Consider the following 15,084-nt stretch of genomic DNA (forward strand, 5'->3'; position numbering starts at 1 on the left):
AAGTGTTCTCTTGCAGACTTTGCTGAAAGGCGGGCTCCTTTGACCCCCCGTTTTCTAAAAAAGGAAACAAAAACAGACCTGAGAAGTCTGATGTTATGATAAGTTATCCCTTTAATTCAAACAAAATGAAGAATTGTGTATTTTTCTTACTGAGAACATGTTTTCTAAGATTACACTTAATGCATTGTAAGATGTTGTTTTTGAGTCCTGCAACCAATGTGGTCACTGGGAATCTGGAAAGTTATTTCAGGGATCCATCTAGTCATTTCTCGGACCTCTTTGAAAGACCTCTGTGAAAGGAATCCCCAAATATTCCAGATTTCATGCTGGAAATCGCCAATCCAATTCCCAACACTATCACACTGGATATATCACATGCATATTGATATATACTGTATCCACACCAGGTGATTATAAAGATCGACCCCCTTTAATATCAATCACAAGAGTTAACTTGCAAACTTATAATAGACATTGCGCGACTAAAAGCCAAATTTAATTATACTGTACATATAAATGTTGGCATAATAAAGCGGTCATTCTTTGCACCCAATATAACAATCTAATTTTAAATGTCTAATTTCGACATTCATAGGTCACAGCTCTTCAAATACCTTTCAACAGTGTGGGCGCTGGCGAGCGCAGAATGAAAAAAACAACGGGCAGCACTGCATCACTTGCTGTTGCTCTACAGGCTCTTACTTCTAGCCTTAACTCGGTTCTTCGTACTAACAGTGTTGTGGTATTTCTCAGATTGCATTTGCTGTGCAGCACCTGTGGCAGACAAGCTGTAATACAGGTGATGACCTTGTTGCAGATGATAGGTTAAGTAAGTATTATATGGTGAGGCATATCACAGTCTTCGTGCTTCCCAATCAAACGCTAGCAGACAAATTGGGTATTTCAGAGAATGATGAGAAAGAAATGAAAACCTACCTCAAGCCGTCAATACCTTGACAGATCAATTCTCATTACCTTTGAAAATAACAGTAACGTGATGGACTTGAATTCAATATCAGAGAAAGGCCAGACAAGAACACCGTATTTGAACCCTATTTAATTTGCTTAACAAAGTAAGATAATTGATGTGATTTCAACATGTTCTGCAAACGATCAGCTTGAGAATTATATTTTGAAGACAGTGTCAACCTGTCAAGATGCAGGCTGGCTGAATTTGCTGAAAACTGGACATGTCATCCTATACAAACCTGGGCCGTATCGGCTTAAGTTGCTGAACCATGAGATACATTCACACACACACATCTGCTAGCAGAAAGCTGCTTATTACCGGTTCATTTCAAGCTTTAATTTAATATTTAACTGTTGGCACCCTCGCCAGCATAGGGTTCCATGGATGACACTTGCTTTCTTTTGGTTCTTAAATTCATCCACAAAGTGAAAAAAGTTACTCCATATATTTAACACACTTGCAAAGCTTAACAGATGTAGCACTGCTGAAATCTTACGACTAAATGACATTGGTGTGTTTCGATTTTCTTTATATGTCTAGTGTATATATATATAAACATTAATACATAACGTTTGTTGTACAGTATATGTACTGTATAGCATATATATTTGTTTAAACTCAAATCTTTAATTTTCGTTGTTCTTTTCCTTCTACAGTAGGCTTAACACAGACTGAATCAAAATTCCCAATGCAGTTTGTTTTTGATAGCACCAAACAACAGAAGATGGATTAATTATGAATGCATAATCCTCCGAAGAGCATAATTTTAGAATTATCTGTCATCAGAAGCAACATGTATTCTCTGTTAGTATTTGAGACCTACATATTTACTGTACGTCAGTGTGGCGTTATTAAAAGAATTGAAAGGCAAACTTTCTTGTAAAACAAGCTTTAACATTGTCAATTTTGTATATAAACAAGACCTTGGCCATCATTCAGATAGTGGACTGTGACAGTTCCCAAGCACAGTCATCCTAAATTACCTCATACATTAGTCACAAGAATGTATTTACATGGAAGCAAATTATTCTGTATTAAATAATTACTCCAAAGGGCACAAGGAAATGGAGCATAAGATTTGCTTTCTGTTCTTCTTTACTAACAGCAGATCTAACACATTTAAGCCCTAACAACTCAATACCTATTGCCTTTTACAATGAATTTTAGTGATTAATGGATGCGTTGTAAAAAATGTTAACTTTGATATTTCATAAGTGCACATCTGGCATCACTAATCTTAATCTCATTTGAAAATAATATCCATGGAGGAAATAGTTTTAATTAACCAAGAGACTTTGCATTGAAAATCACGGATTCTCTGAAATAGCGGAGAAAGCCCAGATTACTGTGAAATGGGTTGTAAATGTCTAGATCAGTGCTGTCCAGTTCTGGATCTGGAGAGCTGGTGTGCCTGTACATTTTCACTCCAGCTCAGATCCTAATGAACTTAATCAAATAGTTACTGTCTTAACTGGACCAATTTAATAGCTGTTCCCAGCTCTTTAGGTACCGAGACTTTGAAAACCTGCAGACACATTGGCCCTCCAGAACCAGGATCTGACAGCTGTCATCTAAATAGGCAAAATACCTATTGATGTACTTAATGTGGTGCATTGATTAATTGAATTAAGGCGCATCCTAAATTTGAGATTGAGGGAAAAATGATCAGTAAACTTGTGGCTCCAAACCTTATACACCATCAGCAAAGGAAAAACCACCTGGCTCACCAACAAATATATTAAACTAAATTGAAGGGCAGGGCACATCCCCTCTGAATATAAAAATGAAACTGTACCGTATAAATAAGCTAGAATCCCAGAATATAACATTCATCTTGGACTTCCTCCTTGCATTTTAAAGGAATGCTTTCTTGGAAGAGCAAGTGCTAGAATTCTGTTTTTGAAAAAAAATGTTGTATGGTCTTTACATTTGCATTTAAGTTTATCAACAATGAACACTCCTCAAAAATGTAATCTAATGTTTTAAGGAGTTCATTACGTCTTTAAAATACGGTCTTTTACATGTACATTTGTGTTACGTTAAATGCTTCAGTTTGCTCTTTTCTGAAATGCAAAGGTATCACTTGTTATATTTATTCTTAGTAATCATTGGTTAAAAAGCTATATGTCACTAGTTGGTAACTTCAAAAGATGCACACAAGCCCTTGATAAAAGACAATTCTGTTTAAGGAATGAAAAAAAGTCTCGAAGCTAAAAATGTATTCAGAACACTTGCAGATGATACCTAAAAAAACTTGGCTTATTTTACACAGACTTGAATGGAACCCAGAGGAATTCCTTGAGTTCCTAGCTCTTATCATAGGCTTTTATGTACAGCAAGTGTGATGAGCTACAGTATTTACTGTTAAGAGAGGCTATCAACATAAAATGAACAATTACAGTAGCAAACCTGTTTCTGGATTGGCAGTAAAAAAATCTTGTCACTTGGGCAATGTTTTACACAAACATAAATAAAAATATCCCCCCTAACCTACAAAAAAGCATAAATAGTACTAGTTAATTAATACCACAAAAGGAAAACTTGGGCTTCCTGTGAAACAAATATGAATATTATATTTTAAGGATGCAGATTATGATATGCAAACAAAGCATCTTCAGTTATAAAACTAAGATACTGAACTATTCGTCAAAAATGACAGACAGGAACAGTGACATAAAATAATAACTCAGGAACAAAGAAAGAGGCACACAGTCATGTGGAGGAAATTAAGAAAAAAAGAATAAAAAAGCAAGCATTCTTTAAGAAATGTCTTAAAATAAACCCAAGAGGGAAAAAAAACATTTTCATTACTAGTACAGTTTTTTTAGTCGAGCCAAGAAAACCATTAACAGTACAAAAGAGAAAGGTTTTCACATCACTTCACGAGACACAGGAACATTAATAGAAAAATCTCCCAGAATGCAGCATTCCTCAATCTTGTTTGCCACTCATAAAAATTCCAAAGGCATCAGTTTGGTGTTTAGGCAGTACAAATAAAAGAAAATGGTCTGAAAGAAAAAAAGGTGCATGTTCAAGCAGTTTTTGTTTGTCAAAAGTGTGTCTGGTATTTTGAAAAAACAAAACAAACAACAAAACAAAATCAAAGCAAAATGTAAAGAGCAAATAAGCAAGTGATTATCCCCATCCAGAAATGCTGGCGAGATTCACAGTCAAACCATCACTCAGTCTCATTTGAATCTTAAATGCCAAATGTGGCAACAGTCTTTTGACTTCTTACGCCGTGTAAATCAGAAAACAATTTCTGATCTCCATACCAGTATATAAAAGGTCGATTCAGACAGTATTTCCTCCGTCAGAATTATAATGACAGAATGATGATGTTGAATGGTTGTTTTCCAGTTTCACAGGATAAATATTCTTCATTAGCCCTGAAAGCTTCACCCAGTTTTTGGACCAGTGTTCGTCTTCCTGGCTGACTGAACTCCTTTTGTAAAACCTGACAGATGTCTTGGTATGAATCCCAGATGCAAGGGAAATAAGTCAATTCACAGAGTCTTCTGTTGAACACTTATCTTGAGGCCCTGTATTTGTAAAGTGATATTAATACCAGCACAATTACAGTATGTGTAAAGCCTGTATAGATACACATTCATTTTAGTATATGTATACACACATATATACAATATATATGTATATAGTAATTTTGACAGTTCAAAACAATTAGGCTGGTCTTGGTTATATGTCCAGGTTGTTAGTATAACAATCTCAGTATAATAACATTGGTGGGTTTACAGGTAATGGATTAAACAGGCTTGTAAATGTTACCCTTGAGCAGAACAACAAAGATAGCAACCTACAGTAGCTCTCCATGGTTTCTCACTTATATTGTCTATCCTAAAAAAATAGTCGGTGAACGTAATATGCCTCTGAAGTTTTAATTTTGTTGTTGTAGAGTTACAAAAGAATACAAGTATATGTTACGTAAAAAAATAAACCTAAAAAAAGAAATTCTAATTTCAATCCAGCGTTCAGGACCTCACCCACTGGATGACGAGCTTTATCGCCGGTCCGTTTTGTAATTTTTTTTCCTCACGAGGTTAGCATTTGGAGATAGTAGTCATGAAGACAGCCGGACCCGGAAAAGAAAAAAAACAAAACAAATAAAGCTCAAGAGTCTCGGTAAAAGCACAAGGCTTTGTGTCTTTTGTAGGCCCATGGTGCCTGTCTGCACTGGTTAAGGCTTCTCTTTTCTGACTGGGCCTGAGGCAGGCAGGGAGAGAAAAAAGTCCGGCAGGAGAGTTACTGTGTGTGTGTGTTGACGTGAGGCGTGGCCCTATCCTCTCGGAGGCCGAGGTGGGGGCTTGCCGATCTCCACGGAGACGTTTGTGTACAGAGGGTACTTTGTGACCTGGACAAGGCGATACTGAAGGGAGTTGATACCATCACGCTTCATGGTGACCTTGGTGTTTTGGATTTTGTTGAACCTGAAAAGCAGATGAAGAAATATCACCTCTTATTATTGACAAGGTAAACGATTTATTATTGTTTTCCAAAATGTGTCTTTTTTTACAGTTTTAAACAAAATTAAACAGTACAGTTTAATAAAGAACTTAGTAGGGTTATCATTAAAACAGTCCTTAATTTTTCACAATGAACAAATTAAACATATATTGTTACTTTGGAAGCCAAATATGAATGCAGACTGATGAGGACAAGACGGAATATATCAACATCTGATGGAGATCCAGATTTTTGTTATGTCCCCCATCCGTCCTTTAATACCTGGAACTACTCTAGGTTACAGCCCAGACATCATAATGCTGGAAATGTAGAACCTTGCGAGGAGAGAATTTGTGCATTTTGGCTCTTACAGACTTTAGCAAGACGGCAAAAACTAGATGGTTTCTCTATCAATGGGATCCTTTGAGAATTAGGTTGACGAGGCTCTTGGATCAATAAGAGACAAGCTTTTATACACACAAGATGGGACAAAAGAAATGGACTCTTGCTAGTCTCTGAATTTGCTCATGTTCTCAGAACTGACAACAGATGGAGCTATGATCACATCGCTACTGCTTAACTACTCCACCTTAAGCTATTAAAAGGCACAAAGCTAATATACTGCATGTCAACAAAAAAGCGTTCTCTTTCACATATACTTTTTCTTAGGTAGAAACCAACCGCTTAGCTCTTTCTCCACGCCCTCCCTGTTGTAAGTAGCATATTTACTAGTAATGCATTTGCACGGCAGCGATAACATTGCTCTACTCGTGTCTATTTTTTAAAGCCTCCTCACTTACGGCCAACACAATTTTTAATAAGTAGGCATAATGCCAAGAATCCAATCCTGAATATTCTTGAACAAATCCTCCTCCAACTGCTCCCTCTCACTGAAGGATGCGGCTCCTTCAGTTAATGACAGGTTCATTTGGACTTCACATCAGATCACTGGCCCAGGTCAAACTCCTTGTCTTGAGAGTGCAGTCAGACGAGACGTCTAATAAAAAGCATTCGTCTGTTTCAAATCGAGGAGGACAAAAGGGAAAAGACTGGAAAAGTGAGAGTGTAGGAGAGAGTCAGCAAAGACTGATCTATTGACTCCAGAGAGGAGATGCTTCTATAGTTAGCTGTCCACACTTTTCATTTACTGTAACTGCTTCTGGTAAGGCGTCACAGTATCACTTGAAAGAGCACGTTTTAATTATAGAGCAGGCAATATCTTCTTTCTAGCAGGGTTCGTTAATTCACAGTGAACATACAAAGTATTTAACAGAAAACAGAGCCTGACAAGAGAAGATCAGCACCTACTGTAACTGCACAGACACACAATTATTCCACTGCCAAACAAACTGATGTACGATATGGTTCTTTGTCTATTAATCCACCTACATGCTCATAAATGGGACATAAAGCAGAATTACTGCTAACAGACATGGTTTACATTAATGTATTCCCAACATTGTCCTTCCTGAAATAACACATACAGTATTGCACGTAACACAGGTCCTAAAAGACAGTCGGGAATTCTCTTATTTGTAGAAGATGGCATTTTGCAGTATAACCTATTGGGTGGCACAGTGGCATATAGGTTAAATTCCCGACTGGTGGAATGCACACCTGGAAGACTGCCTTCTGTTTGGAGTTTGCATGTTCTACCTACAATCCCAAGACATGCTGTTCAGTTTAACTGGCATGTGCCAATTGCCCAGCCCCCCAGCTCCACCGGCGCTATCCTGGCACAGTGCTGCAGTGTGTAGCTATGCCTTGGGCTTTGCATGCTTAGCTCCAGCACTATATCCCTGTAGCAATCACATGGTTACTAAAGACGGATGGATGAATAATTGCAGCCTGAAAGCTTTCCTTCATTTTATCCCTCTAAAATAAAATGGTTCCTTAAATATTAAATGCCCAAAATGGTACATTACTGGATGGATGTAAGTCCACTCCTGCTGTTAGTCACAAATATTTTAACAGAACTACAGAGCGTTTGTCACACACGGATACAGAGCTGTGGAAACGTATGTACAAAGCATAGAAACTTCATATACTACATAAAATATAAAGAGACTGAAGAATACAGGAAAATATTAGTCCTCATATAAAGACCATGTATCCAGTTCATATTCAGTGCCTACAGTGATATTTCCACATATGGTGTGTAAATAATTTATAGAGCCTTGTTACATTTATTAATTTATTTTACAGCAATCAGAGTTTGCTAACATGGTTTTCCTCTCCATTTTAAATGTGTTCCGTTTTAATAACCAATCTCGCATAATCTAGAGTGAAGATATTTTCCCTCAAAGAACATTAACTTGTTCCTTTGGGAGTCTCAGTGCAACAACAAAAAACAACATTTACTGTAGCAGGAGAGATGGGAGAGGGGACAACTCTAAACATTAAACAACCCCACAAAACGTTTCCCTGATTTCTCTGTGGAAATCATTAATAAATCACCTCAGCAGTCACTAAGGCTATTACACTGTCCAAAGATTATGATTTACAAATACATTTTAAATGATATTACTACATGAAAACGGCTCCTGTTCTGTAAATGAATATTCATGAGCCACAGTGCCAGCGTTACTAACTAATCTTTAAAATATTGATGAATGCCCCTTCATTTCCTCTAGCAAGCATAATGCCTCAGTACAGCAGCTAAAAAATATCTTTTACCAAGACCAAGAAAAAAAAAATCAGTTGAAACAGTGACAAAAAAGTCTTCAAAATAATGTTCAAACTTTGCCAAGATTAGCATAGACCAGGGTAGAACACAGTGTTATTTAACTTCAAATATTCCAGAAATACTGCAAAGTCTGTGCCTTGGGTATAATGATGAAATTTTAAAACCTAGTGGTGTGAAACAAGTGAGCAAATAACGAAACATATTTTGGGAATCAAGCATCACATAAATGTCAGGAAACAAATATTTTCATTTATTAATAAGCATTCTCGTACAGTTAGACGCCATTCTTCAAATAACTGAATCTGCTAAAGTAAACACTCAGATATGAGATGTTAAAGTAAAGGAAGACACACACTTTGCATACAAAATAAAGCGAACACAATCCCCAGACAGATATAGCCTACATCACACAAAACCAAACTCTCTCTACAGCTCTGTGACCAGAACAGGTTATAGACAGCATATTTACACAAGGTCAAGCAATGAAATGAAGAGCCCTCCTTTAAGGGGATACACACTGCCAAGGCAGCTGACTGGGCCTAAAACCCACGTCTGTGGGCAGTGAGACTAAAAGAAAGTATGTTGAGAAAACCCATGAAAACACAAGAACATGTAGACTAAAAAGACTCTTCAGTGTGATTCCAAACTGGAATCAAAGCCAGAACTCTAAAGCTGCTGTAGTATCAACAATAACGGCCACATCATGGTGCCGCGTGTGTAAGCCATCGTTTGCTGTGTTTGTTCAGAAGCTGGGCACATGTGTGGGCAGAAACCACCGAGAGTGAACCGCAATGATAGAGGAACCATTTGTTCCCTCTCTTCCAAGGAAGGCTGATGCTTTCCTGGTGAGGAGAGAGACAGGCGGCGAGGGAACTGTGGGCGAGTCTGATCTATTGCCTCCCAATGAATGATGGGAGAGCTCAGTTTTCAGAGGGTACTTGACACACTCCTGTATCTTTAATGAACCCAAAGAACGTCACACAAAGGCAGTTCAAGAGCAGTACTAGCAAAGCTGTACTTCTATTTTTAGCCAAATGCAGGGCATCTCCACACCTGCACACCAAAAGACAGAGCAGGCTCACAGAACAGAGTCAAGTGTATTATAGGAAAGAAAACTAAAACAGGATTGATACCAACATTAACTACAATTTCCGTTTTTATGAATGAGATGCTTTATTAGTTTCTCTTTGCTTGGAGACATCCATTCATTCACTTTCAGTGAATGTTCTATTCTGATACTATACTGGGAGGCAGAGGGTAAGATGTGACTACAACCTGGACAAAACACCAGATCATTGCAGGTCACATACTGTACACACATTCACTCACACATACTCACAAACACACACTCTCACTCACATATACACACACATTTACTCACATACACACAAACACATATTCCCTTACAGTACATATACAGTACACACAAACACATTTACTCAAACATACCCACATTCACTTGCACATACACACAAACACATTTACACAAACATCCACTCATATGCATTCATTACACATAAACACAAAAACATTCACTTACAGGTACACATAAACACACATTCACTGCACAGATACACATACACAACATACAAACAAGATGAACAAACATACACAGAGAAACATTTACTCAAACATTTACACACATATTCACTCACACAAATGTGCACACATTCGAACAAACACACACACATTTATAGTGCGTGCTCTCAGGGATGCCAGTCAACCAGAACATGTCTTTGAACTGGGGGGTGCCGCAGAAACTCCCACAGAAAGCCACTCACACATGGGGAGAATATGCAAGCCCTGGGACCTTGGAGCTATGAAGCAATATGTCTATACTGTAGCATATTTATATGAGAACATTCACGAATCACATAAAACTAAATCCTTGCACATACAAATGAACGAATGGTTTAAGACTCTAACGCACACAGGGGCTGTGAATAGGACACGTACGCTGCTTTAGGGTGGTTACAAGACAAGGAACAAAACAGGAGTAAACAATTAACCGCTATTACATTAAGTATAACAGTGTCTATTTACAGTACATCGGCAGTCACCCAGCGGACGCTCAGACCATCCCCCGCAACAGTTCCCAGCCTGCACCGCTGCTTATGCATTATCCGGGTGCACCTCCGCTTCGTTACCCGGCGGGGGCGCTACAGTATCAAATGACCAAAACGCCCAAATATTATTGGGGACTTTTTTGTTAGTCGAAGTGAGTCTTTGCGGGCTGCAGATGACGCGTGTTTGAGACAAAATATAACGTATTAGTAGAAACAACCTGGAAGTGAGCGAATGTTCTGACAATATTAAACGGTTTCAAACAGCTTGCAGGTACAACTTGAAAAAAATACAGCACTTAAGTACGGAAAAGTCAGCATCAGATGATTTAAAATTTTGAAATTTTGATATTGAATTTTTTTAATCTGAATTATTGTCTGTATCATAATTCTTCAGCTTTCTCCAGTAGTTAACCTTGTCTAACCTTGTTCATTAGGAGACCCGTGTATGTGGTTGACACCCAAACTGGAGTTAAGATGGGAGGCTCTTTTTAAAAAAAAACAGTTAATAAAGCAAGGCCTGTGTAATTTATGCTGAATAAGTAGCCCAGTTATTTGTGCCACGAAGCCTGAAATTAACAGTTTTCCTGACTTCTAACAAGAATATTTCTAGCAGAATTTTTATTAAATTTCAACTGAAAACATGCCATTTTTCAGGTTCTCCAGGTTATGATGAAAGAGAGTTTATGATGCACTTGAAATTCTCTGTGAGCTGTTTCCTTATTATTACTACTGCCTAGCTTGTCATCAGAATAATATTACTAAATACTTTAATCTCTTAAATGTTAGTGGGAGTGTGTAAAAACCAGTTTAACTCAGACACACTAAGAGTTCCAACAATCACCCTGCCGTTTTAAATGTTCCTTCATATAATATTTGACTTCAAGACCATTAATAAAAGTCATTATAACTTTAGGAAACCAAATTTCTGCTGCTGTAGTTGTTTTCTAAATTGCTACCCTTCAGTGAGACCTTTTGTCTTTGTTTATACAGTAGTAAAGGAATAGCGTTTCTTAAAAATACAGTATTGTTTTATTTATTGTAACCGAGACACATTCACTCTGCACATCTGAGTACAAAGGAGCTCCTTAACAATGAAACATGGTTTCCACTGAGTCTAGTCAGTTTTTTTTACCATTGTTAAAAAAACATAAATGTCATGAAAAAAATTATCTTAAAATGTAATAAATGTAAAAAATGTAATAAAAATAATGTGATGAAGAATGTCTGCCCTGTTATTGATATATTTATTTTGCTAGAATGCTAATGCACTAGACAGGTAAACAATGCAAAAAACATTTTAGCCAATTAGGGAAAAAGCAGAGAAGCAGACAAATAGACCATGAACAGTTGGGAAGAACAATATTTATATCAGATTTATAACTGATAATGGCACAAAGGACAAGATGTATGAAATGTACAGTAAGACTTCCTTTATTTTGGCAGAAGCTGTAAACCTATTATTATTTGAAAATAATGAAATAAGAAAAGAACTGGTGTACATGAGGAAAGTATTTTGAGCAAGAAATGGTATTTATTCTCCCATTTGACAAGTGCTGTGCGACATTTACCTACAACTTTTGCTTTGCCTGTCTGGAGCTGAAGTCACTGTTAAGGATGAAGGAAAATTTATCCGGGACAATAATGGGAAGCTTTAAGACAATAAAAGGGAAATGACCGAAGTATTGTACTACATGAGTATTTCACTCACGTGATCATTAAGGAAGAAATCAACAACATGCCTCAGGCAGTGGAAGGACAAAGTACTGTAATATAAAGGAACTGAACCTTTTTTAGACTTGAACGGGGAAGACTACGAGGGATTGCATATATACATTGTATTCAAAATCCACAAGGACATTGCCAATGTCAAACCAGAGGACTGCATCAGAATGAATAGTGAAACACAAACAAAAGACACAAGTGGAAACTATGTGGAAGTACATTTAAAGGAGACACTTCTCTTCCCAGAGGGTTGTTAATAATAATAATAATAATAATAATAATAATAATAATAATAATAATTTCTTACACTTATATAGTGCTTTTCTGGACACTCCAATCAAAGTGCTTCACAGGTAATGGGGACTCCCCTCCACTACCACCAATGTGCAGCATCCACCTGGATGATGTGACAGCAGCTATAGTGCACCAGTACACTCTCAACACACCGGCTATTCATGGGGATAGAATAGAGTGATGAAGCCAGTTCAGAGATGGGGATTATTAGGAGGCCATGACTGGTAAGGGCCAATGGGAAATTCGGCCAGGATGCCAGGGTTACAGGTTACACCCCTACTCTTTTCGAGAAACACCCTGGGATTTTTAATGACCACAGAGAGTCAGAACCTCAGTTTTTCTCATCTGTCTCATCTGTACTGTACTGGGGCATTAGGAGCCACACAGACCGCAGGGTGAGCGCCCCTGACTGGCCCCACTAACACCTCTTCCAGCAGCAGCCTTAGTTTTTACTATCCAGTACCTGGAGGTCTCCCATCCAGGTACTGACCAGGCTCACACCTGCTGGGCTGAGAGTTGCAGGGTGATATGGCTGCTGGCAGCTTGTTGTACTGTAGCTGGCCAGCCTTGTTGCTGAAACCGATCTCCTGGCTTCTTTCCAGAAACAGCTGGATGAGATCCTTGGATCAATTAGATATTAACTCCCCAAACAGGCTAGATGGGTCGAATGCCCTCGTCTTGTTTCAACTGTTCTTACAGTATGTCACATTAGGAAAGGCTGTACAGTAGGTACAGTACTCTAAGGTTTGTAACAAGTGCGCTCAAAAACTAATCTGATTCTAGGTTGTTAATCTGCATAATTTGGAGTGTACTTGTTCAAGTGTAATTAATTGAAAATTGCTTTTTAACACAGCTCATATAAATGGAGTACACATCCATGTGTTTAAAAATACTTCATGTGGAACACTTCTTGTGTTTTGTGTAATGTGCATGAAATTAATAACCTAAATTGCTTCTGTTTATGTAATTGGTAGTGCCTGTCATATTCTATAGAAACTCTGCTTTATGAGAGAATGATCTAAAAAATAGATTAGAAAAACACAATAATTATAATTCTTTGCATTTATATAATTATATTCTTTTATCAGTGGTGTGTGGTGCATTTTAAAGTCATGCAGAAATAACCTGTTAATGGATTTTAACTGATAAAGACTAAGAACATTTTTTATAATATGAAGAATTATATTACTCATGTTACTGTTCTTGTACAAGAAATCCAAACGCCGATCTTTCTACACAGCAACTGTCATGACATTTTAGTTTGTGAAGTAACTTTTTTCATTTAACATTACTGCTGCTCTATACGTTGAACTATTCTGTGCAGTTCCTGTGATTCTGTTTTTATTCTGCATGTTTTATTATTGAGTTGTGCCGATTTCACAGCTGAAAGGAGGAACATGTATGACAGCGATGACCAGCTTACTGTCCCTGATTAAGCATAAAGTGCAGATGATGGACATGCAGAAAAATAACAGAACAGAAATTATGGAGGATATTAATTTTTTTTTTGGCTCTTAAGGTTCTGCCCCACCATAAGATTTCTATCTATCCTAAAACTGAATAAGTAGCATTTGTCGAGTACTGAACCTTTTTCTAGAGGAAACACATTGCAGCTAGCTGAGTTGATTCCTTGCACAATATCAAGCAACTGTGCAAACCTATTTTACCTCTCTGCCTCTGGGGTGTCTAAAAGCTGCCCTCTAGTGGCCCATACCAGTATTAACACTCTTGATCCCGCTGTCCTGTTACAGTGAGTAAGTCATAAGGAAGGCAGTGGTGGCACACTGGGGGAGTTAGGGAGTGGGTGTTACTCACCTCTGGGGGTTGGGCTCGTTGTGCTTGTCACGCTCGTGCTTGATCATTCTGTACCGCCCGATCCGCACATCTGGCCGAGAAACCTTCATGCCATTGAGGGTAATCCTTCACACACAAGAACAAGAGGAAATCAGAATGCAATTAATGTGACACACACAGGCATGGAAATTCAGGCACAGGGCAAAACCCTACATAACTATGAAGATCTAGGAAAATCCCTACAGACATACACACGAGGTAGAACTGGTCATTGTTGGTATTTTGAAATTACAAGTAAAAAAAAAACTTGTCCTGTACCAAATACAGATGAGAGTGATTTTAGTGCTTAAATAGATTCTATTAATCGCTTAATCAATCACAATCCAGAACCCATCTTAAAGCTGTTAAAGGACAACCACATAGTTTTCATACATTTACACCATAAAGGGCATTAAAAGAAGAAATATAAAAAAACCTGCCAAACTCTTACGATTCTAGTATATGCTTAGTACAAGGAAGTTAAGCAGTAACCTTGAACTGCACTAATACAGAAGAGGAAATTGTGTGTCAGAAAGGTATTCATGGCAGATTTGATTTCCTGGTAGAAATACTTTGTGGTTTTAACAATGTCTCAGTGTTCCACAAGAAAGGAATGTTATTACTCTTTGCATTTGTTATCTCTGGGATGAAATGTTATAACAAATGTGACCTGAAGTGTAATTTCAGGGAAAATACCGGGGCGTTTCGTCAGGTAGGCTGCCAGCTGACAGCAGGGGAGAAAAACTGACCCGGCTCGCCTTTGCTCCTTGCTCATAAATTCCATTTCCTGAGCTGTACACCTCCCCAACATCAAACCATACTTCCTCTGGCACATCACCACTGAAAGGATTTGAGCCATTCAGACTCCAGTAGTCCCAAGCTTAGGATGTTTTTTTCTAAAGTAGTCTTTTGATGAATCTTTATTTTTCAATTAACAACTAAACTTAAAAGTCTTAAGACTTTGGTCATTTAAAAGCCCTTCTTTGTGTCTTGTCAAGTACAGTATACTGTATTGTACTGTATGTATTTACAACATACTATTTTTCATTGTA

At 37.8% G+C, this 15,084-nt stretch overlaps 1 protein-coding gene across 1 annotated transcript in view; it reads right to left on the reverse strand.

The window, feature by feature from the left end:
• Positions 1 to 3,522: 3,522 nt before the first annotated feature.
• The window catches only part of b4galt2 (beta-1,4-galactosyltransferase 2), a 118,960-nt gene continuing 107,398 nt past the window's right edge, over positions 3,523 to 15,084 (reverse strand). The window contains exons 6-7 of the mRNA XM_088927591.1: positions 14,015 to 14,119; positions 3,523 to 5,415 (exon numbers count right to left, since the gene is read on the reverse strand). Of these exons, the coding sequence (XP_088783717.1) occupies positions 5,265 to 5,415; positions 14,015 to 14,119 (256 nt within the window). The 3' untranslated portion in view covers positions 3,523 to 5,264. The remainder of the gene's footprint in view (positions 5,416 to 14,014; positions 14,120 to 15,084) is intronic.

This window comes from Atractosteus spatula, chromosome 11 (genome assembly GCF_055471065.1).
Source record: "Atractosteus spatula isolate fAtrSpa1 chromosome 11, fAtrSpa1.hap1, whole genome shotgun sequence".
NCBI classification, from domain to species: domain Eukaryota; kingdom Metazoa; phylum Chordata; class Actinopteri; order Semionotiformes; family Lepisosteidae; genus Atractosteus; species Atractosteus spatula.